The following is a 25800-nucleotide window of genomic DNA, read 5'->3' as shown; positions in this document are numbered from 1 at the left end:
ACAAAGAAATGAACAAAAAGGATGAACCAATCTCTAACTTTAAGACAACATTATAATATTCATGCAGAGTTCAGGCACATAAAATGCTGTATAGACTAAGCATCCCTAATCCAAAAGTCCAAAATCTGAAATGCTCAAAAATCCAAAACTTTCAGCACCAACATGATGTCACAAGTGAAAGATGATGAGGACACTGTTAAAACTGCAAAGTGCCTATAGATGACGTGGTGAAAATATGTGATGGGTTTATTGAAGGACTAGAAGAGCATTCATTCATCACAGAATAAGAAATTGTGTCCGTTTGTAAAATCAACAAAGACTTCTAAGACAAAAACCATTGTTAATGAGACAGATGGCTCCAGAGGAAACATTTTGAAAAGTCATCCATCAGAATGCTTCCTCCTTTGTAGAGAAAACACTTGCTGGTCACTTGGCTACTTCTGATATTTCTTCTCACTTAAAATAATAAAATTCAGTGAACAATAACCTTGTAATCAAATTACAGCATTGTAGGTAAAGAATGAAAGCCTGCCATTGCTTATTGGTGGCTTTCTGTCACAGGCATCCTGGAGACACTACTGTGCTGCTTAGTTACCCTGAACACATTCTCTTTTCACTGTATTAATACATCCCATTTTTTACTGTTAAGCACTTATTTGTGAGTAATATAAGAAAATGAGGTCTCTTGCTGCAGCAACGCGAGTGGGAGCACCAGGATCCTGGGCTCGGAACGAGACTGCACGGATTGTTTTAAGAAAATGGCAGATAAACCAGACATGGGGGAAATCGCCAGCTTCGATAAGGCCAAGCTGAAGAAAACGGAGACGCAGGAGAAGAACACCCTGCCGACCAAAGAGACCACTGAGCAGGAGAAGCGGAGTGAAATTTCCTAAGATCCTGGAGGATTTCCTACCCCCGTCATCTTCGAGACCCCAGTCGTGATGTGGAGGAAGAGCCACCTGCAAGATGGACACGAGCCACAAGCTGCACTGTGAACCTGGGCACTCCGCGCCAATGCCACCGGCCTGTGGGTCTCTGAAGGGACCCCCCCGCAATCGGACTGCCAAATTCTCCGGTTTGCCCCGGGATATTATAGAAAAATATTTGTATGAATAATGAAAATAAAACACACCTCGTGGCAAAAAAAAAAAAGATTACTTATCAGTAGCATAATGAATTTAGAGTCAGGAATGATGGTGATGTCAAATAACCACAGATTATCCACATGGATGATTGAGATACTGATACCTTTGCTTTCTGATGGTTCAATGTATGTAAACGTTTCATACACAACATTATCAAAAATATTGTATAAAATTATCTTCAGGCTATGTGTTTAAAACATAACGGAACATGAATTTCATGTTTACTTGGGTCCCATTCTCAAGAGACCTCATTATGTACATGCATGCCTTGTTTTATTGTGCTTTGCTATATTGTGATTCACAGATATTCCATTTTTTTAAACAAATTGAGGGTTTGTGGCATCTTTGTATCAAGGAGTCTATCAGTGCCATTTTGTAGAACAGCAAGTTCTCAGTTTGTCTCTTTGTCACATTTTGGTAATTCTCACAATATTTCAGACTTTTTCATAACAATCTGTTATGGTGATCTGTGATCAGTGATCTTTGATGTTACTATTATAATTGTTTTGGGACCCCATGAACCATGCCTATATAAGATGGTGAACTTAGTAAGTGTTGTTGTGACTGCTCCACAGAGCAACTATTCTCCCATCTCTCTCCTTATACTAGGACCTCCCTATTCCCTGAGACACAACAATATTGAAATTAGGCCAATTAATAAGCCTACAGATGCCTCTAAGTATTCAAGTGAAAAGAAGGTTCGTGCATCTCTCACTTTAAGTCAAAAAGCTGGAAAACATTAAGCTTGATGAGGAAGGCATGCTGAAAGCAAAGACAGGCCAAAAGCTAGGCCTAGATTCCTCTGATGAATTGAAAACTTTCTAAAAAGGATTCACCATTTTAGATACCATTAAGAACTTTTGTTATTCATGGGAGGAAGTCAAAATATAAATATTAACAGGAGCTTGGAAAAAGTTGATTCCAACCCTCCTGGATGATTCTGCGTGGTTCAAGACTTCACTGGATGAAGTACCTGCAGATGTGAGAGAATAGCAAGAGAACTAAGAATTAGAAGCATGAAGATGTTACCGAATTGTTGCAGTCTCATGATAAAGCTTAAAAAGATCATTGCTTCTATGGATAAGGAAAGAAAATGGAAGCCATTTCCCAGATGATTTTAATATATCCCCTACTGGCCCCAACACACCCCCCCTCAGTTACAGATCTATGAAATTTTACCCCATTCAGATAAAAACCTATCTGCTGTAGGAATCATAATACATTCAATGAAATGTTTACCAATATAAGACATATCTATTTTTTCTCAAATCTCATTTGTAAACCCAAGTAAATTTCCTCTATACCAAATTCAAAATAAATCCAAAATATGCCATATAATATTTTTAAGTGATACATTCTCATTTTCACAGAAGGAATGCAAAACGAAAATAGCAGTGATTGTAAACTACATAAATTCAAGCACAGTTGTTAAATAAACACATTATAGTGAAACATGATAAAATAATTTTCCTTTAAAAATATAGTGACAAATAGTTTTGTAAAAATCATTAAATGTTTACATTCAAATGTTAAACATATAATCTGGATAATTATAATGATAGCAATGTTTTTAAAAAATATGGAAACTGGAGGAAATATGCTAAGATATAAACATTTCCTCTTTAAATTTTCTACAATAAATGTATAATAGATTATATAAACTGAGTTTTTAAAATAATTTTTAAAACCTGACAATGTACTCTCTTGTAGTGAATCTGTAACAAGACCTGCATGTTCATCAAAGATGAAATATTATGCACACCTTTCCAAGTACGATCCTCTTTATAGACTTTAAGCCAAATTTCTTGGCTCCTACGGTGGACTGTGTTGATTACTTTTATGGGTTTCTTGGCTATGGGGAACTGGATAGTTCAGTGGGTTCAATATGAGTGGATTAAAGTCCAATGACTGAAGGATTCAGTCATTTCTGTAGACATCTTGTAAACTTAATAAGTTTCTGTCACATGGGCTGAAATTTAGAGAAACGAATTCCAGGCTTGCACAAAAGACAAACCTAGGTCCACGTTGATAAAATATGCTGCAGCAGGAATGTCCCATAGATACACAGTATCTTCATTATAATTACATGTTAACATACATGTATTTAATTGTATCTTTGCATAAAATCAATTCTAGAAGAAACTTAGGGAGTAATTAATGTTCAACAAACTAAAAGAGCAAAACCTAAGATTTTTATAGTGTTGTTTTTATAACCTATATAAATATATTTATTATTTTATTAACATCATGACTCCTTCAAAAGAAAAAGTGTATGGTAGAATATTTCATTCTTTTTAGCAAGTGTGAAGGATCTTGGAGGTTAGCTATTTGGCTTTAATATAAAATAAAAGATGAGATTAAATGAAAGCAAATTGATAGCCACAGTCCATACATAACCTTTATTAAACATATTAATTTAGTTCAAATTGTTTAAAGAGAATATCAGGTATCTCCTTTTTAGCTTTCAAGAGGGAAATGTTTTGTTTATTTAGAGTATACAAAAATTTCAGAACAATATTCTCATGATGTTTATATAAGACATTAAGGAAACATTACGATGCCAACTATGATTACCAAGAACGCCTCATTGTGTCATTTTACAGCTAGTCTTTTAGTACTTAAAATTGTAGTAAAACAAGATGTCATGTTGCATACAGTTGAGTCACTTCGATAAGAAACTTTACATTTATGAAAACAGACTTTTAAAAAATAGATGTTATGTGCAAACAAACACAAATATAATTCAAGGAGTCGGCAGTGCATACATTTACACAATACACTTATACAAAAAAACCCCACCTACTCTAATTCCCATTTCCCATTTCAAAAGGCAACCACAGACATTAGATTTTTTTTCCAAGAAATTTTCTAAGCATATATAAACTAATATACACAGTTTTTATACGAACGGCAATTATCTATATACTTTTCTGTGTCTTTTTCTTTTCACTTGTTAAAATGTCTTGATGTTGATTACATTTCAGTCCATATAACCTCATCCTTTTTAATGGCTGCAACATAATGTATTTAGCTGGCTGCTTAATGACAAGTTAAATCGTTTCCAAATTTAGGCTATTACCAAAAATGCTGAAAAATATATTTTCTTCCTGTGGATCTGTGCATTAAATTATTGGAAGCAAAATTGATGGATCAAAGTTTTGTACATTTTTAAAGATACTATCAAACTGCACTTTAAAGAATTTGAATCAATTTAGACCCCAGACAAAAAGTTACATTCCTAATACAGTATTTTATCAACATTTTTGTAGTTGTCAATCTGATATGTAAAAAAAAAAATTGATTTTATTTTCCATATATCTTATAATGAGGAGGCTGAGCCACTTCTATTATTTGTTTGAAAGCAATTTGCAACTCTATTTCTGTGAACTGCCTGTTTGTCATTTGTTCATTTTTGTTAGCCTTTCATTTGTCTTCTTTATATGAAAGGTATTAAAATTTTATATTAAAATTATCTTTTCAAAACTTATCGTTTGTCTTCACTGCATTTTTGTCATGCAATTATATTTTTGAGGCAGGGTCTCTTTCTGTTGCCCATGCTGGAGTGCAGTGGCATGATAATGGCTCACTGCAGCCTTGACCTCCCAGGCTCAATCAATCGTCCTGCCTCAGCCTCCTGAGCAGCTGGCACTACAGGTGGGTGCCACCATGCCTGGCTAATTTTTAAATTTTTTTGGAGGTGGGGTTTCGCCATGTTTCCCAGGCTGCTCTCAAACTCCTGGGCTAAAACAATCTGCCCACCCCTGCCTCTCAAAGTACTGTGATGACAGACATGAGCCACCACCACCCAGCCTTATCATGCAATTAAAAACAATTTTTTTTGCAGTCCAACTTCAGATGTTTTTCTTTTTAAGAACTAGCATATCTATCTCTTTCATCCTGAAGAATGAGTACTATAAAAATAAATTTTAGTACAATGCAGGTGAACATATGAGTATGAACATTCCTGTATTTTTTGTTTATGAAAGTTAACTGGTGGTGAAATCCCTCAGGCAAAATTCTTCACTGCTGTGCTTGCAATAAACATCATAAATACCAATATTAAGGAAGGGGATTTTAAAGGAAGCAGCTGAAAGAAGACACTTATAAAAGAAAAAAATGAGACAATATGAAAGGTTTTGTGAAATATATTTCTTCTGTAGTAAATGACAGCTAATATATTCAAGAAGGCAATATAGAGCATTTCCGGGGGTGGAGCCAAGATGGCCGAATAGGAACAGTTTCAGTCTACAGCACCCAGTGTGAGCAACACAGAAGACAGGTGATTTCTGCATTTCCGTTTGAGGTACCGGGTTCATCTCACTAGGGAGTGCCAAACAGTGGGTGCAGGACAGTTGGTGCAGCGCACTGTGCGCGAGCCGAAGCAGGGCGAGGCACTGCCTCACTCGGGAAGCGCAAGGGGTCAGGGAGTTCCCTTTCCTAGTCAAAGAAAGGGGTTAACAGGCAGCACGGGGAAAATCGGGTCAGTCCCACCCTAATATTGCGCTTTTCCAGCGGGCTTGGAAAACGGCACACCAGGAGATTGTGTCCCGCACCTGGCTCAGAGGGTCCTACGCCCACGGAGTCTCGCTGATTGCTAGCACAGCAGTCTGAGATCAAACTGCAAGGCAGCAGCCAGGCTGGGGGAGGGGCGTTCACCATTGCCCAGGCTTGCTAAGGTAAACAAAGCAGCCAGGAAGCTCGAACTGGGTGGAGCCCACCACCGCTCAAGGAGGCCTGCCTGCCTCTATAGGCTCCACCTCTGGGGGCAGGGCACAGGCAAACAAAAATTCAGCAGGAACCTCTGCAGACTTAAACGTCCCTGTCTAACAGCTTTGAAGAGAGTAGTGGTTCTCCCAGCACGCAGCTGGAAATCTGAGAATGGATAGACTGCCTCCTAAAGTGGGTCCCTGACCCCCTGGGGCAGCCTAACAGGGAGGCACCCCCCAGTGGGGACAGACTGACACCTCACTCGGCCAGGTACTCCTCTGAGACAAAACTTCCAGAGGAACTATCAGACAGCTGAATTTGTGGTCTCACGAAAATCCACTGTTCTGCAGCCACCGCTGCTGACACCCAGACAAACAGGGTCTGGAGTGGACCTCTAGCAAACTCCAACAGACCTGCAGCTGAGGGTCCTGTCTGGTAGAAGGAAAACTAACAAAAAGAAAGGGCGTCCACACCAAAAACCCATCTGTACATCACCATCATCAAAGACCAAAAGTAGATAAAACCACAAAGATGGGGAAAAAACAGAGCAGAAAAACTGGAAACTCTAAAAAGCAGAGCACCTCTCCTCCTCCAAAGGAACGCAGTTCCTCACCAGCAATGGAACAAAGCTGGACGGAGGATGACTTTGACGAGTTGAGAGAAGAAGGCTTCAGACGATCAAACTACTCTGAGCTACGGGAGGAAATTCAAAACAATAGCAAAGAAGTTAAAAACGTTGAAAAAAAATTAGATGAATGGATAACTAGAATAACCAATGAAGAGAAGGGCTTAAAAGAGCTGATGGAGCTGAAAGCCAAGTTTCGAGAACTACGCGAAGATTGCAGAAGCCTCAGTAGCCGATGCAATCAACTGGAAGAAAGGGTAACAGTAATGGAAGATGAAATGAATGAAATGAAGCGAGAAGGGAAGTTTAGAGAAAAAAGCAAAAAAAGAAACAAACAAAGCCTCCAAGAAATTTGGGACAATGTGAAAAGACCAAACCTACATCTGATTGGTGTACCTGAAAATGACAGGGAGAATGGAACCAAGTTGGAAACCACTCTGCAAGATATTATCCGGGAGAACTTCCCCAATCTAGCAAGGCAGGCCAACATTCAGATTCAGGAAATACAGAGAACGCCACAAAGATACTCCTCGAGAAGAGCAACTCCAAGACACATAATTGTCAGATTCACCAAAGTTGAAATGAAGGAAAAAATGTTAAGGGCGGCCAGAGAGAAAGGTCGGGTTACCCACAAAGGGAAACCCATCAGACTAACAGCTGATCTCTCAGCAGAAACTCTACAAGCCAGAAGACAATGGGGGCCGATATTCAACATTCTTAAAGAAAAGAATTTTCAACACAGAATTTCATATCCAGCCAAATTAAGCTTCATAAGTGAAGGAGAAATAAAATACTTTACAGACAAGCAAATGCTGAGTGATTTTGTCACCAACAGGCCTGCCCTAAAAGAGCTCCTGAAGGAAGCACTAAACATGGAAAGGAACAACGAGTACCAGCCACTGCAAAAACATGCCAAATTGTAAAGACCATCGAGGCTAGGAAGAAACTGCATCAACTAACGAGCAAAATAACCAACTAACATCATAATGACAGGATCAAATTCACACATAACAATATTAACTTTAAATGTAAATGGGATAAATGCTCCAATTAAAAGACACAGACTGGCAAACTGGATAAGGAGTCAGGACCCATCAGTGTGCTGTATTCAGGAAACCCATCTCACGTGCAGAGACACACATAGACTCAAAATAAAGGGATGGAGGAAGATCTACCAAGCAAATGGAAAACACAAAAAGGCAGGGGTTGCAATCCTAGTCTCTGATAAAATAGACTTTAAACCAACAAAGATCAAAAGAGACAAAGAAGGCCATTACATAACGGTAAAGGGATCAATTCAACAAGAAGAGCTAACTGTCCTAAATATATATGCACCCAACACAGGAGCACCCAGATTCATAAAGCAAGTCCTGAGTGACCTACAAAGTGACTTAAACTCCCACACAATAATAATGGGAGATTTTAACACCCCACTGTCAACATTAGACAGATCAACGTGACAGAAAGTTAACAAGGATATCCAGGAATTGAACTCAGCTCTGCACCAAGTGGACCTAATAGACATCTACAGAACTCTCCACCCCAAATCAACAGAATATACATTTTTTTCAGCACCACACCACACCTATCCCAAAATTGACCACATAGTTGGAAGTAAAGCTCTCCTCAGCAAATGTAAAAGAAGAGAAATTATAACAAACTGTCTCTCAGACCACAGTGCAATCAAATTAGAACTCACGATTAAGAAACTCACTCAAAACCGCTCAACTACATGGAAACTGAACAACCTGCTCCTGAATGACTACTGGGTACATAATGAAATGAAGGCAGAAATAAAAATGTTCTTTGAAACCAATGAGAACAAAGACACAACATACCAGAATCTCCAGGACACATTCAAAGCAGTGTGTAGAAGGAAATTTATAGCACTAAATGCCCACAAGAGAAAGCAGGAAAGATCCAAAATTGACACCCTAACATCACAATTAAAAGAACTAGAAAAGCAAAAGCAAACACATTCAAAAGCTAGCAGAAGGCAAGAAATAACTAAAATCAGAGCAGAACTGAAGGAAATAGAGACACAAAAAACCCTTCAAAAAATTAATGAATCCAGGAGCTGGTTTTTTGAAAAGATCAACAAAATTGATAGACCGCTAGCAAGACTAATAAAGAAAAGAGAGAAGAATCAAATAGATGCAATAAAAAATGATAAAGGTGATATCACCACCGATCCCACAGAAATACAATCTACCATCAGAGAATACTACAAACGCCTCTATGCAAATAAACTAGAAAATCTAGAAGAAATGGATAAATTCCTCAACAAACACACCCTCCCAAGACTAAACCAGGAAAAAGTTGAATCTCTGAATAGACCAATAACAGGCTCTGAAATTGTGGCAATAATCAATAGCTTATCAACCAAAAAGAGTCCAGGACCTGATGGATTCACAGCCGAATTCTACCAGAGGTACAAGGAGGAATTGGTAACATTCCTTCTGAAACTATTCCAATCAATAGAAAAAGAGGGAATCCTCACTAACACATTTTATGAAGCCAGCATCGTCCTGATACCAAAGCCTGGCAGAGACATAACCAAAAAAGAGAATTTCAGATCAATATCCTTGATGAACATTGATGCAAAAATCCTCAATAAAATACTGGCAAACCGAATCCAGCAGCACATCAAAAAGCTTATCCACCATGATCAAGTGGGCTTCATCCCTGGGATGCAAGGCTGGTTCAACATACGCAAATCAATAAATGTAATCCAGCATATAAACTGAACCAAAGACAAAAACCACATGATTATCTCAACAGATGCAGAAAAGGCCTTTGACAAAATTCAACAACCTTCATGGTAAAAACTCTCAATAAATTAGGTATTGATGGGACGTATCTCAAAATAATAAGAGCTATCTATGACAAACCCACAGCCAATATCATACTGAATGGGCAAAAACTGGAAGCATTCCCTTTGATAACTGGCACAAGACAGGGATGCCCTCTCTCACCACTCCTATTCAACATAGTGTTGGAAGTTCTGGCCAGGGCAATCAGGCAGGAGAAGGAAATAAAGGGTATTCAATTAGGAAAAGTGGAAGTCAAATTGTCCCTGTTTGCAGATGATATGACTGTATGTTTAGAAAACCCCATTGTCTCAGCCCAAAATCTCCTTAAGCTGATTAGCAACTTCAGCAAAGTCTCAGGATACAAAATCAATGTACAAAAATCACAAGCATTCTTGTACACCAATAACAGACAAACAGAGAGCCAAATCATGAGTGAACTCCCATTCACAATTGCTTCAAAGAGAATAAAATACCTAGGAATCCAACTTACAAGGGACGTGAAGGACCCCTTCAAGGAGAACTACAGACCACTGCTCAATGAAATAAAAGAGGATACGAACAAATGGAAGAACATTCCATGCTCATGTGTTGGAAGAATCTTCTTCTTTTTTATAGATCTGGTAAAAGTAAAGATAAAATGTCAGCTATATTGTTATTACTGTAAACTAGTTCAACCATTGTAGAAGTCAGTGTGGCGATTCCTCAGGGATCTAGAACTGGAAATACCATTTGACCCAGCCATCCCATTACTGGGTATATACCCAAAGGACTATAAATCATGCTGCTATAAAGACACATGCACACGTATGTTTATTGCGGCACTATTCACAATAGCAAAGACTTGGAACCAACCCAAATGTCCAACAACGATAGACTGGATTAAGAAAATGTGGCACATATACACCATGGAATACTATGCAGCCATAAAAAATGATGAGTTCATGTCCTTTGTAGGGACATGGATGAAACTGGAAAACATCATTCTCAGTGAACTATCGCAAGGACAAAAAACCAAACACCGCATGTTCTCACTCATGGGTGGGAATTAAACAGTGGGAACTCATGGACACAGGAAGGGGAACATGACACTCCAGGGACTGTTTTGGGGTGGGGTGAGGGGGGAGGGACAGCATTGGGAGATATACCTAATGCTAAATGATGAGTTAATGGGTGCAGCAAACCAACATGGCACATGGATACATATGTAGCAAACCTGCACATTTTGCACATGTACCCTAAAACCTAAAGTATAATAATAAAATAAAATAAAATAAGAAGGCAATATTATGTATAAATTACTAATCACTATCAATTTTTCCTTATACACGTGCATACATTATAGAAATGTGTAATACAACATCACTACTCATAATAATGTAATTCAGCCTATATTCCAAATTATTTACAAAAATATAATTACTACACCACACACACACACACACACACACACACACAGACATACACAGTGTTTCAACTTGTTCTGTGTTTCATTTTGTGTTTTAACTTTCACTTATAATATGTTTCGGACATATTTCCAAGTTAGAACATTTAGAGCTACAATGTTTTAAACTGTATATTATTCCACCTTTGAATATACCATACATTATGTAACCAATTCCCAATCAATGGCTACAGAGTTGTATCCATGTTTTCTACATTGTAAACAATCCTACTTTAAACATCTTTGACAGAGATTTTTATTTGTACACTTGGGAGCATGTTTTGCTGGATAAATTCCAGTTAAGTAAATGAATATTTGTAAATTTGAACAGCTTTAACCCTAAAACAGTTTCACCAATTCACATTTCCACTAAAAGTTTGTAAAATTATATTTTCCTCATTGCATTTTCAACAACACCTAAAGTTATCAGAATTTCAAAATTTGTAAAATTGATGCAAAAATTGATGTCTTACTTCATATATGTTTTGGATAATTAGTGTGGCTAACAGTATTCACTCTGCTTATTATTTGCATTTCTTTTGCTTTGAGTTGACTCTTTTTATCCTTAACTGGGTCATTGATTTTGAAGGTCATTAATAAGATTTCTAGGTATATTAGCAAAATTACATATTTTTTTTCTATTAACAATGTCCCCAGTTTGTATCTTTTTTGGGGGGATGCAAATGTTAATAAAAATCATGCCCTAAATGGGTCTAGGTTTGTATTATGCTTAGAAATGCTTTTCCCACATGCAATGTGCACAAATATCTATTCAGGCTTTCTTTTTTCCTTTTTAGGCTGCATATGTTTAGATTTAAACTAGTAAGCCATCTAGACCACATTTGTCTATTAACAGTGAGGAAAAGTTCCAGTTTTATTAGGTTTCCCAAACAAATTCCTGCTTGTCCAAGCACATTCAATCAAATGTTAGTTCTTCTTCCCCACCCACTGAATTAAAATGTATGCTTATCAAATGCCAGCTTTCCTTTTATTCTTCCATGTCTCTTCAGTTTCATTTACACATCTGGTAGTAGGTCTACTGCACTGTCTTTTAATCACCACAGTTTTGTAACACCTCTTATTATATGAAGAAGTCTCCACCATACATATGTGTATATGTATAATACTAAATGTTAAAATTATATATAATATATAAAATAAGACATAATTATATATGTTGTATTTTATTATTTGTAATATATTATACATAACCTTAATATGTTTGTTCTTCCACATGAGCTGAACAGTACAGTTAAAAACAGTAACAAAAATATTCAGTTAGGATTCTACTTATACGTTGTTTTAGAGAAATGATACCTTTACCTAGAAGAATGTTATGTATTTTATTGGATTCTCATACATACCTTTTTATATCTTCTTAAAAATAATTTCTCAATTGTGTGTTATTTCATGCCAAACTGAATTTTACTGCTTTACTGTATTATCTAGTTTATGTATAAACATCAATTGATTTCTATAAATTAAGTATTGTGCAACTGGAAACTTTGATAAATTCACTTATGCTTCCCATCAAATTTTAGTGTTTCCTATGGACATTAAGGTATACACTCACATCATGCATAAAGTGATAATACGTTCCCCTACCTGTTGTCACTCGCCCACAGAATTCACAACCATGTCACAGCGTGTAATGATTAGCATTCTTGTCTTTTTCAAATTTAATGGAAATGCTGCTAGTATTTCACAGCTATCCATGAGAGCAGACAGACAGATGGAGGTTGTGTTCTATTACTATTACAGGAGAATGCAATTTAGATTAGGAAATGTACTCCCCTTTAAGCAGTATCAAGTTTGGTGCATTATATCTTCACAAGTACTTATTTTGGTGGCTCCATTCTAAATGCAATATAAAACTAAAAACTAAATTGTAGATCCTAAGACAAGATAAGGCCACAAAATAAAATCCTAAGTCTTTAAATACGAACGTTTTATTTTTAAAAACAAATCAAGGACAGCCCCAAATCGCCCCAGTTTGCCCGAATTGAAAACATGCGAGAGGGATTCTCTCCTGTCACCGCCTCCACTCGCCGAGCAATTAAAAAGTTACCATGAACAGCGTTTTTACCTGCGAGTGGCCTGGCCTGAGTCCGTGAGAGTCGCGCCGTGGAAACGCCAGTCAGAGACCCAGGAGAAACCCACTCAAGCGAGACCTGTCACGCAGAGCGAAACGAAAGGGCCGCCCCCGTGAAGTGCAGCCAGGACCCCCCAGCCCTGGGCAGGAAACTGCTCGCTCCCAAACCCTCTGCGTCTGCACCGCAGACGAGCGCGCGACACCACGAAACTTCTGCAACCACCTGAGGATGCGACGCGAGCGCAGTGTCCGGGAACTGCTAGCGCAGGACGCCAGGCAACCTCCGCGCCCGCCCGCAGGCACCGCGGCCTCGGGCCTCCCCTGACGACGCCCTCGGCCCCGCAGCCCGGACGCCGGCGCCACCCTGTCCTGCTCTGCGCCCGCCTGTCCAGCCCCACTCACCGCCTGTCCCGCAGAACGCTGGGCACCGGCGACGCCAGACGCGGGGTCTAGTTGTATTGGCAGAGAAAAGGGAAAGGAGAGGAGGCAGGGAAGGGAGACGGAAGAGGATTTTTCAAGTTATAAACAAAGTAAGCGCGCGGAAGGGAGGGCTAGGCGCAGGGTCCGGGGGCGGGTCCGGCTCGCCTGGACCCTCCTTCCCCGCGCGCGGCCGTCACGTCTGGGACCCCGCCCCGCGCTGGGAGAGCTGCCAGCCCCGCGGGAGCGTCTTCCTGGAAGAGGTGGGTGGGGCACCCTGAGGTCCGCTGAAACCTAAAAGCCGAGGGGGAGGAAGAAATGAAGAAAACAAGTTGTCAGTACTCTAGTGAGAGGTGAAAGAGAAGGTAAAAGCCAGCCCACGGTCACTTCCAATCTGAGGGGCAGGTTGCAGGGCCTGGGAAAAGGAGCTTTGTTCATAGATGACTGCACCTAGAGAGAAAAATGAAGAAACCCCTCTTTCTCAAGAGCTTTTTTTATTTTTATTTTTTGAGACGGAGTCTCACTCTGTCGCCCAGGCTGGAGTGCAGTGGCGCGATCTCAGCTCACTGCAAGCTCCGCCTTCCAGGTTCACGCCATTCTCCTGCCTCAGCCTCCCTAGCAGCTGGGACTACAGGCGCCCGCCACCACGCCCGGCTAATTTTTTGTATTTTTTAGTAGAGACGGGGTTTCACCGTGTTAGCCAGGATGGTCTCGATCTCCTGACTTCGTGATCCACCCGCCTCGGCCTCCCAAAGTGCTGGGATTACAGGCGTGAGCCACTGCACCCGGCCTCGAGAGCCTTTTTGATTTGCATTTGCGCCCATCCCCAGGTCCTTGGCTTGGTGATTTAGCCTTGCCAATGCCGTGCTGGCTGGAAACACTTGGGCAGGAGGCCCAGGAATTCTGTTTTCTTTTCCACAGAATTGGGGGAGGCCAACTTGATCTTGGAGGGAAGGTGGGAGAGACGCCAAGAAAGGGGAAAGGGAGCAGGTTGCCCATGTTTTCTGACATTGGGAGAAAAATGCCATTTGCTTATTACTGCTAGGCACAAATACTTCTTTCAAACCAATGGGCTTCAGTTCTGTGGTGGTGCTTGGAGAGAAGCACAATACACTGACAGGAAGTGGGAGAACTGAAGGTCCTCTGACCTCATAAAGAATCAGAACTGGACAGAAGTAAGTTTGATTAAGCTCTGAGGAGTACTTGGCAGAACCCCATTGTGGGAGAAGGTTGGATAGGGAAGGGATGTGGGAGTGGAGTTCTAGAATTTTACATTTTTCTTTGTATGTGTGTTATTTGTTAATATTCATGTGAGAATAGATTAAAAAATCATACTGTTCTCAGTAATAATTGCACAGAACATTTCTGAAATGCAGACATAGTGTTTTATTGAAAGCATAAAACAAAGAAACTGGTGGTGAACTAAATTATAATAACATGTGTTACTGTTGGGAGCAAGCCCCCCAAAATCTGGCCATAAACTGGCCCCAAGACTGGCTATAAACAAAATCTCTGCAGCACTGTAACATGTTCATAATGGCTCTAACGCCCAAGCTGGACGGTTGTGGGTTTGCAGGAATGAGGGTGAGGAACACCCGGCCCGCCCAGGGCGAAAACCGCTTAAAGGCATTGTTAAGCCACAAACAATTAGCATGAGCGATCTGTGTCTTAAGGGCGTGTTCCTGCTGCAGTTAATCTGGCCCATCCCTTCGTTTCCCTTAAGGGATACTTTTAGTTAATTTAACATCTATAGAAACAATGCTAATGACTGGTTTGCTGTTAATAAATACTTGGGTAAATCTCTCTTCAGTTTGGGGGGTGGGGTGTCAGCTGTGAAGGCTATGAGACCCCTGATTTCACACTTCACACCTCTATATTTCTGTGTGTGTGTTTTTAATTCGTTTTTAATTCCTCTAGCGCCACTGGGTTAGGGTCTCCCCGACCGAGCTGGTCTCGGCGTGTTACCTTTTTTTAAAATTTATGAAAGAGGCCAAGTAATTGAGCTTTTATGAATGTAAACATCCACAGTGGACATATGAAAGATACCAAAAATTTCAAGGGCAAAACATGTCTTGTGAAACATATTGCTTTGAGGGATTAAAATAAAATCAAGTATGTCATATACCCCAAATGACAACTTTCGAGGGGAAGAAGAAGAACTCAATTTCCTGTCTTTCTGAAATTTCCTGATCTGATGACTTCCCAACCTGGACATTTCGAGGGATGACAAATTCACTACTTTTTATACTAATCCCATTTTAGTTGCTCTGTTGCTCCAAGTGTATTTCTTCGTGTTACTTCCTCTTCCCTGGTTGTTCTTATGTTACCACAGTCTACTTAGAGTTAATAATGTACCACTTCACATAAAGTTAAGAAATTTATAATTACTTTACAGTTCCTCAATTGTATGCAAATACTGTCAGATTTTACATACCCATTAATTATAGACTTTACACAACAAAATGTTTTAAGTTTTGCTTAACTAGTGCATTGTCTTTTACAGAAATAAAAAGAAGAAAACAGCTTTTCTGTATTTCCACATATACACAATTTCCTGTGCTCCTCGTTTTTTTTCTTGCAGATCTTAGTTTCACCTATTATCTCTTACCTTCAGGCTAGAGACTTTGCTTTAGTATTTCTTGTTATTTTTAAGACAGGGTCTCACTCTGGTTGCCTAGGCTGGAGTACAGTGGCACAACCTCAGCCCACTGCAGCCTTGACCTGGGCTCAGGTGATTCTTCCACCTCAGCGTCCCAAGTAGCTGAGATGACAGGCACATGCCACCATGCCCAGCTAATTTTGTGGGTTTTTTTGGGGGAGACAAGATTTGGCTTTGTTACCTGGATTGGTCTAAAACTCCTGAATTCAAGCAGTCTGCCTGCCTTGACCTACCAAAGTGCTGGGATACAGGTGTGAGCCACTATAACTAGTCTCTTTAGTATTTCTCGTAGTGCAGAACAGCTACAGACAAATTCTTTTTAGATTTTTTAAATCTAAAAATGTTTTTATTTTGTATGAATTTTGTAATGATATTTTTACTGGTTATAGAATTCTGGGTATACAGATTTTTTTTTATTTTATTCTCCAACAATTTTGACCTCCATTTTTATCTGATAGAATGCATATTGTTGGTTTTAAGAATAACTTTTTATGATTGGTTTTCTACAGGTAGTCTATGATATATGGTTCTTTCTGTATTCTACTGTGGTTTTCTAAGTTTCATAGATATATAAGTAGATATTATTCACAAAATTTGAAAAACTTTCAGTCATTATTTCTTTATTGCACCATCCCCATTTCTCTCTCTTCTCCTTCTGGAAATTCAGTTCAATTAGTTGTATGTTGGACCATATGATACTGACTCACAGCTCACCAAGACTTTACTTACATTTTTTTTATTTTTTTCTCTTTAAGTTAAATAATTTCTATGGATCCCTCTCAAAAATATGCTGACCCTTACTTCAATCTACTGTTAAGTCCATTACAGTATTAACACTTTTCAGTGCTAGTATTTCTATTTGGTTCATTTGTGCAGCTTCCATGTCTTTTGATGAGATTTCACATCTGTTTATTCACTAAGACTATCATTTTCTTAACTTTTTAACTTATAATAACTGTTTGATAAGGTTTGGATCTGTGTCCCTCCCAAATTTCATGTTGAAATGTAATCCCCAGTGTTAAAAGTGGCCTGTTGGGAGGTGTTTGGATTATAAGGGAGAATCTCCTGTGAATGGCTTAGTGCCATTGCCTTAGTGTTGAGTGTGTTCTTGCTCTGGTAGTTCCTGTGAGATCTGTTTATTTAAAAGACTGTGTCCTCTCCCCTCTCTCTATCACTCCAGCTCTTGCCATTGATACACCTGCTCCCCGTTTGCCTTTTGCCATGATTGTAAGTTTCTTGATGCCTCACCAGAGGCAGATGCTATCACTGTGCTTCCTGTACAGCCTGCAGAACCATGAGCCAATTAAACTTCTTTTCTTTCTAAATTACCCAGTCTCAAGTATTCCTTTATAGCAATGCAAGAACACCCTAACACACTGTTTTACTGCTTTATATCAACATGTGTTTCACCTTGTCATGTATTTCTCTGGGCTGGTTTTTTTTTTTGGATGATGAGTCATGATTTTCTTTTTCATTATACACAGGGCATTGCAAATAATATATCTGAGTTATGTCATCTTCCTCTAAGGAGAAAGCATTTTCTGGCAGGCATTTGAGGGCTGATCACCTTTAACATCTGGAGCCATTGGTTTATACTTTAAGGAAGGACTATTGAATATCTGAAGATTTTACTAGGCTCCTCTATCCTTCGTGTTACTCAGATTCCAAACAGTATTTCATTTGCTGTACACAGCAATTGAAATCTCTGTCCAGTCCTTCCAGCTGCTGCCTTCTGCTTTCTGCTGGCATCATTGGAGTGTCCCCAATAGACACACAGTTCCACAATCAGTCAAGGATTTGAGGACTTTTAATTGGCAGGTATTAATGTTATTGTCTCTGTGTCTCCCTACTTTCTGAGATTACTCTTCATTTATAAGCACCCTGGTAGCCTGAAATCTCTACACCGATATCACAACTCAGTAATTCTGATGCATTCTACTTGAGTTCTAGCTATGTTATATCTGAGAACTGGGAGTACCCACAGGGAAAGTGTCTATAAGCATGGGTCTCACTCAGTCATTGTAGTTCTCCTCTTTACTAGTTGAATTAGGACATTTTTGCATCACCATAAAAAAATACCTGAGGCTGGGTAATTTAAAAGAATAGTGATTTAGTTGGCTCACAGTTCTGCAGCTTACACAGGAAGCATGGCACCCAAATCTGGTCTGCTTCTGGGGAGGACTCAGGGAGTTCTTACTCATGGAAGAAGGCAAAGCAGGAGTAGGCATGTAACATGGGAAGACAGAGAGCAAGAGGGAGAAGGGAAAGGTCCCAGACTCTTTTAAAGTCTTTCAGATCTCCCGTGAATTATTTGAGCAAAAACTCAGTTATCACCGAGGGGCTGGTCTAAACCATTCATCAGGGATCCATCCTCATCATGTAATCAACTCCCACCAGGCTCCACCTCTAATACTGGGAATCACATTTCAACAGGGATTCTGAGGGGACAAACATCCAAACCATATCATTCTACTCCTGGCCCCTCAAAACTTATGTGCTTTTCACATTTTAAAATACAATATTGCCTTCACAATAGTTCCCCAAAGTTATAACTTTTTCCAGCATTACTCAAAAGTCCCAAATTCCAAGTCACAAGTCCAAAGTTTCATATGGAGATGAGTTTTTTTTTTCCACCTATGAACCAGTGAGATTAAAATCAAGTTATTTACCTACAAGATACTATGGTGGTACAGGCATTGGGTAAACATTCCCATTCCAAAAGGCAGAAATTGTCCAAAAGAAAGGGGCAATAGGCCCCACACACATCTGCATCCCAACAGAGCAGTCATTAAATCTCAAAGCTCCAAAATCTCCTTTGACTCCGTGTCCCACATCCAGGGCACACTGATGCAGGTAGTGGGCTCCCAACACCTTGGGCAGCTCCACCCCTGTGGCGTTCCAGGGTGTAGCCCCCATGGCTACTCTCATAGGTTGGAGTTGGTTGCCTGTTTTGGTTCCAGGATGAGGTTGCAAGCTGTCAGTGGCTCTACCATTCTGGGATCCGGAAGCTGGCAGCCACCTCCCCACAGCTCCATTAGGTAGTGCCCTGGTGGGGACTCTGTTTGGGGGCCCCAACCCCACATTTCCCCTGTGTGCTGTTCTAGTAGAGATCTCTGTAAGGACTCTGCTCCTGTAGCAGGCTCCTGCCAGGGCAGCCAAGCTTTCTTATACGTCCTCTGAAATCGAGTGGAAAGCTGCTAAGTCTTCTTCAAACTTCTTCAGAATGCTGTGGGCCTGCATACTTAACACCACATGGATGCTGCCAAGACTTATGGCTTATGCCCTCCAAAGCAGTGGCTCAAGCTATGCCAGAGGCTCTTTGAACTCTAGCAGCTGAAGAAGCCAGCATTTGGGGAACAATGTCCAGAGGCTGCACAGGGCAGCAGGGCCATGAGCCTGCTCCACTAAACAATTTTTTCTGCCTAGGCCTCTGGGCCTTTGATGGGAGGGTCTACCTTAGAGATTTCTCAAATGCCTGCTAGATCTTTTCCTCATTGTCTTGGATATTAGCACCTGGTTCCCTTTTAGTCATGCTAATCTCTCTAACAAGTTGCTGCTCTGCAACCTGCATATATTTCTCTCTTGAAAATGCCTTTCCCTTTTTAGCCACATGGCCAGGTTCTGAATTTTCCAAATTTTTAAACTTTGCTTCCCTTTTATATTTAAGTTCCAACTTTAAGTCACTTCTTTGCTCCAGTACCTGATGGTAAACTGTTAAAAGCAGCCAGACCACATCTTGAACGCTTTGCTGCTTAGAAATTTCTTCCACCAGATGTCCTAGGTCATTACTCTTGAGTTCAAACTTCCACTGAACCCTAAGTCATGGACACACTGCAGCTAAGTTCTTTGCGTGGGCATAACAGGGGCTACCTTCACTCCTGTTCCCAATAAATTCCTCATTTCCATCTGAGACCTCCTTTTTTTTTTTTTTTTTTCCTTGAGACGGAGTCTCGCTCTGTCGCCCAGGCTGGAGTGCAGTGGCGCAATCTCGGCTCACTGCAAGCTCTGCCTCCCGGGTTCACGCCATTCTCCTGCCTCAGCCTCTCCGAGTAGCTGGGACTACAGGCACCCGCCACCACGCCCGGCTAATTTTTTGTATTTTTAGTAGAGACGGGGTTTCACCGTGGTCTCGATCTCCTGACCTCGTGATCCGCCCGACTCGGCCTCCCAAAGTGCTGGGATTACAAGCGTGAGCCACCGCGCCCGGCCTTGAGACCTCCTTAGTCTGGACTTCATTGTCCACATTTTAATCAGCATTTTGATCACAGCCATTTCACCATTTAAGAAGTTCCAAACTTCCCCTCATCTTTCTGTCTTGTTCTGAACCCTCTAAACTCTTCCAGCCTCTGCCCATTACCTAATTCCAAAGCCATTTCCACATTTTCAGGTATCTTTATAGCAACACTCCACTCCTGGTACCAATAGTCTGTATCAACATGATGTTTTTGTGTTGCTCCAAAGACATATCTGAAGCTGGCTGAATTATAAAGAAAAGAAATTTAATTGGCTCATAGGTCTGCAGGCTGTACAGGAAACATGGTGCCTGCATCTGCTTGGCTTCTGGTGAGGCCTCCAGAGCCTTTTCAACAACCAACCAGATCTCATGTGAAATAACTGAGTAAGTACACACTTACCAAGGAGGTGGTGCTACACCATTCATGAGGAGGTGGGACCTACCCTCGACCCACCCTCATGATCCAATCACCACCCACCAAGCCCTACTTTCAACATTGGGAATCGCATTTCAACTTGAGATTTGGAGAGGACAAATATCCAAACAATATTACCCGTCAGATGCCTTACAATTTCTGTCAGCTTTTGATTGTTCTCCAGTGCCTTCAAATAATTTTTATTTTATATTTTTCCCAGAGTTTATTGTTATCTAGGGAAAGATTATTGCAATCCAAGCTAACTTATCATCATTGGAACTCCAACTCTCACAAGCTCGTAACTTTGAAAGCAGTTTATTTTCAGACATGCCAAACTGTTAGAAATTTTTTTTATTAAACTAAACGTACATGTATCCTTTATCCCAAAAGAGAATATTTTTCTTACTTATTTAATATAATAACCCTGTAAATTGTTGTAAATAGCTATTACTTTATATACTTATAAGTATATACTATATACTTAAGTTTTCCTTAAGTATTTTCTTCCTAAGACCAAACATCCTTATTTCCTTTTGCTGTTTCTATTTGTCATTATTGCAGATCCCTTAGATTGAGATTACGTTCCGTAGGTTTATTCATTGCCTTCTAATATTTGATCTAATGTTTAGATAATACAATAAGATATCAGTAGGTCTCTATTAATGAGGCCTAATTGCATTAGTTTCATTGGCATATTATTTACTCCTAGTATTATAAGTAATCCTATATTTGTGGTTCATTAAACCCTAACATTATTACCCTAGAGTCAGTCTTTTCATTGTGTACTAGAAAGAATATTATCATTGTTAATATCTGATAGATGAGCTTTTATTTCCTGAGCTCAATTCTTTAGTCCAATAAGTTCTACATGCAAAGGATAAGAGAAATGGAAACCAAATAATTTTAATAAAAAGGTACGCAAACCTGTTAAGAAATGAGCCCACGGCTGATGTAGTGGGTGGAGGTAGAGGAATATAGTGAGAGAAAGGCTCTTTCTAGCACCTGAAGTAATGGCTTGGTGGTTTTACCAGTAAACAATATAAAGCAAATTGTCCACTATTTTCAATACTACCCTCCTAATTTTTTGATTTAAAGTACTTCATGGATTTCACAATTTTTATACCTTTTCACATAGGCCAAGATAATAAATTTGCCCTCTGACCCATCAGTGTGAGAAAAATATTTGAAAAATGGGAAACATTTCTATTTGTGTGCAGCATTAGATAGGAACACCAGCAACAATGTGTTTCAGGATATAGTTTCTCATTATCAGATCCTCCTCATACATGGATTTGACATAAATGTTATGGCAGTTAAGAACACAATCAGGCCGGGCGTGGTGGCTCACGCCTGTAATCCCAGCACTTTGGGAGGCCGAGGCGGGCGGATCACGAGGTCAGGAGATCGAGACCATCCTGGCTAACACGGTGAAACCCCGTCTCTACTAAAAATACAAAAAATTAGCCGGGTGTGGTGGCGGGCGCCTGTAGTCCCAGCTACGCGGGAGGCTGAGGCAGGAGAATGGCGTGAACCCGGGAGGCGGAGCTTGCAGTGAGCCGAGATTGCACCACTGCACTCCAGCCTGGGTGACAGAGCGAGACTCCGTCTCAAAAAAAAAAAAAGAACACAATCAGATTAGCCATGTTTAGGAGGCTCTCATCTAACCAGCTTTTTAAAACTGCAGATGTGGTTGTTATGTGGACAGCTGATTTTTGATTTCAGAAATAGAAACTCATACTGTACGTATATAATTTTATCTTCTTTATTAAGCCCATTTGGCTTCTCAGCCTTGGGACTAAAATCAGATGTAGCATATTAAGTTTAATTGAATCTGTATTATGTTTACCTGTCATATTAGCCATTTTCTTAGACTTCGTCACATGGAATTCGATAATCTTTTTCTTTATGTCTAAATTTATGTCACTGAAACAAATGTTGGGTTAGATAAAGAACCCACTAGGTCATTTCTGAGATTAACCTCTAGGATGACAGAAATTCAATAATCAATACCTTCTGTAATTGTTCAACCAGCTAAAAATCCATTTAGACTTTCCTTTTACATAATCCACATTTTAAAATGTCTTGCTCACAGCAATGAATGTTAAAATCTCTGCTTGATTTGTTAAAAACAATGTTAATTATGACATTATTCCACCAGTCAGGAGGGAAGGGGAAATGAGTCCATTTTATAAGATTTGATTGAGAACACAATATTGCCTTGTTTAATGCTCAAATGCTGTTATTTACAACTTCTGTACTATAAATTTGCCTGAAACTGACATTACAATGCATTGTTAGTTGAGTTGTGTCCCCCAAAAAGATATTTTGATGTGATTTTATTTAGAAATTGTCTGTATAGATGTAATCAAAATAAAGGAAAACCAATACCATATTAGGGTGCACCCTAATCCAATAACTGTATCTATATATCCAATATATATATATATTTTCAGTTTTCTGGCTTCCACAACTGAGAGAAAATAAAATTCTGTTGTTTTAAATGATCTCGTGTGTGGTAATTTTTAAGGCAATACTAGGAAACTATTACAAAATGTGTGAGTGTTTCTGTGTGTAATTTCTACAAGTCAGTATTTTCTTTTCTTGAAAATTGGGACACAATTTGCTTTTTACCAGTTTACTGAATCTTCACACATTCTGTGATGTTGAAAAGAAAATTGAGAGTGATTTCAATACGATACTTTCATGATTTTTGTCCCCACGGGTATAGTTTATCTGATTTTAAAAGCTTGAACTCATTTATGCTGTCTGGGTCAAATTGACCTTGATACATGGAGTAGAAAGTGAGTTGCATCTCCAAGAACGCAAGAATTAAGAATGTAAAAGAGCAACTGAAGTATTTGGGGGAACATACGGAACTTCTGTCAATTATCATTTAAGTACATCAAGAAGCATATTTAGAAATGATTGCTTAAAAATGAAAAAGGATCTTAAATCTTTCTGAAGTAAAATTGCTCTAAAAACACAATGGTTAAATTTTGTTGGAAAAAACTTTATATATACTTAAATATATGGATATAGATACATATGCCATGCTTATATGTATGCATACACTAGATATACTTACATGTGATTACATAAGCATGGGGAAAAATGGAAGAACAAACTACTTTTATAAATATGGGTTATCTGGGGTGTGGCAGTAGTGGAAAGAGGAAAAGAATGAGAAAACTGTGGCTTGAGAGGATAAGTAACTTGACCCAATAAGTGATGGAGCTGAGATCTGAACCAAAGTCTGTATTGAATCTAAAGCTTACTGTCATAAACTTTGTAAAGAATGTTATGATATTCAATTCAACGTAGAAAGAGACAGTAAAACAATCTTTTTCAAAAGCGTGCTCTGTTCCTTGAAATTTAATTATAGTGTATCTCCTTTTTCCTTTCACAAAGCATATAACCAACTTTTCTGTCTATTCATATAGATATATTTAAATCTTACTTTTTAATTTAACAATATTTTGTTTTATCTTAGGTATACTTCAGACAGATTAATACAAATATATCTGTGAAATGTCTAAAACTATTTTAAATTTAGAGTATTTATACTTACTTTACTAATGGCTAGGCCATGTGATCATTACGTATTTATATATTTTTACAAAATCTCAAAATGGTTAATGCAGTTCAACAAAAATTTGAGGAACTAGAAAATTTTTGAGGCTGGCATTCCCAAAAGCAAAAATGAGGAAAAGGAAATATTTCTTGAAGTCAGGTGAGTAATTTAACTATGTATCAATGAAAAGAGTATTTTAAATTCAAATTTTGTACACAGCAGCCTCGTATGTCACAATCTGCATAATTACTATAACATCAGGGCATTTAATTCAATAGTATGAATGTTTAAGTTGTGATTAAAGACATACAAGTTTGCCATTGTCCTTAAATGTCGATAAATAAATTCTTTTTGTATAGTGTCTATATACAAAGTGAATTATTTGCTGATTTAAAGAATTTTGGCTGAGTCAGATCTACTGACATTTTATGTATATATTTAGGAATGTGAGTTATTGGAGTATGTGTCAGTGATTTAAAATAATGAATGTTAAAAAATTTACTGAAGTCTTAAACATGTTATAAAAAGAGTATTTTTTCTACAAAATTGCTCAAGACTTCTGAAATGCAAAGCTGATAATGTCACTTCCAGGTTAAAGTCTTTCATTTTTCAAGAAAGATTTTTCATTTTAAAGCCTACAGTTTTCAAGAAAACTCTTAATATGTCTTGGAGAACATAAAGCCCTAATTTTCTTGCATTTGCTTAATTTTTTTTTGCTTCATCACATAGCACTTCCCTGTTTTCCATGTTCTAGTGATACGCTAGATACTGTATCTATCTATCTATATATATATATATAAATTCACCATTGTATTGTGTTGGTTCATGACACTGTGAGGTTTATGACTTCATAAATATTTTGCCACTGCTTTATCCTCATTTCTCCAGCTGGCTACATTCCATTCATTCTCCCAGACTCATTTTAAATATCATCCACTTTGGGAATCCTTCCATGACCTCTGCATTCTGATTTACTGAGTACTTTGGGCTGGTTCTAGGTGCTGGAGATTCAGTAGAAAATAAGACAGGGTTTCTGCCCTCCTAGAACTTACATTCTTGTCAGATCAGAGCCAATAAACAAGGAAGTGGATCGCAAAATAATTTTAGAGCATGAAAAGTAGTTTGAAAGTAATAAAGCAAGGTGATATGGAAGATGGTGAGGTGGGACCACATTACAAATAGTGTTCAGGAAAGGCATCTTGGTCATGGAGAAAGTGACATTCATGCCAAATGATTAGAAAAAAGCAACTAGGCAAACATATGATGTTTACTAGTATTCCAGAAATAGAGAACAACTAGCATAAAGATCCTGAGGGAGGAATATTGTATGCTGACAGAACCAAACAATACAAAACAAAATAAAAACGGGTGGTGCTGGAGCAGGAGAGAGAGTGGCATGAGAATAATATGTAGTTCATGAATTCATTTTATTTTTATGTCAACCCCTTTTATATGTTTCTCCATGCAACTCCTTCCCTAGCCCTTCCTAATTCTGTTGCATTGACGCATAAAACTAATTGCTGGCATAGGAATTCCCAAAGTGATATTAGTCTCTGCAGATTACCTTTGTAATTGTTGCCTATATATTTAAATTTAAACTGGGTCTGGATATATAATGACTTATATTCAATATATATTTCAACTAGATATTTTCTGAAATGTTATTATTACACATAATAAG

At 38.8% G+C, this 25800-nt stretch overlaps 2 protein-coding genes across 3 annotated transcripts in view; one reads left to right on the top strand and one right to left on the bottom strand.

Annotated features, from left to right (window-relative positions):
- PLSCR4 (phospholipid scramblase 4) overlaps positions 1-13358 on the bottom strand; it is a 67174-nt gene extending 53816 nt beyond the window's left edge. The window contains exons 1-2 of one of the 2 annotated variants that reach the window (XM_058433637.1): positions 13226-13358; positions 12818-12902 (exon numbers count right to left, since the gene is read on the bottom strand). The gene's annotated coding sequence lies outside the window, so the exon portion shown is untranslated. The remainder of the gene's footprint in view (positions 1-12817; positions 12903-13225) is intronic. The other variant, XM_032143592.2, reaches the window with a different exon arrangement.
- Positions 690-1140, top strand: LOC116461724 (thymosin beta-10-like). The gene has a single exon (XM_032754061.2). The coding sequence runs from the start codon at positions 759-761 to the stop codon at positions 891-893; it is 135 nt and encodes a 44-aa protein (XP_032609952.1). The 5' UTR covers positions 690-758; the 3' UTR covers positions 894-1140.
- Positions 13359-25800: the final 12442 nt, after the last annotated feature.

The sequence above is a fragment of the Hylobates moloch genome, unplaced genomic scaffold, assembly GCF_009828535.3.
Source record: "Hylobates moloch isolate HMO894 unplaced genomic scaffold, HMol_V3 SCAFFOLD_22, whole genome shotgun sequence".
Taxonomy (NCBI): domain Eukaryota; kingdom Metazoa; phylum Chordata; class Mammalia; order Primates; family Hylobatidae; genus Hylobates; species Hylobates moloch.
This window is presented reverse-complemented; position numbering and strand designations above follow the sequence as displayed.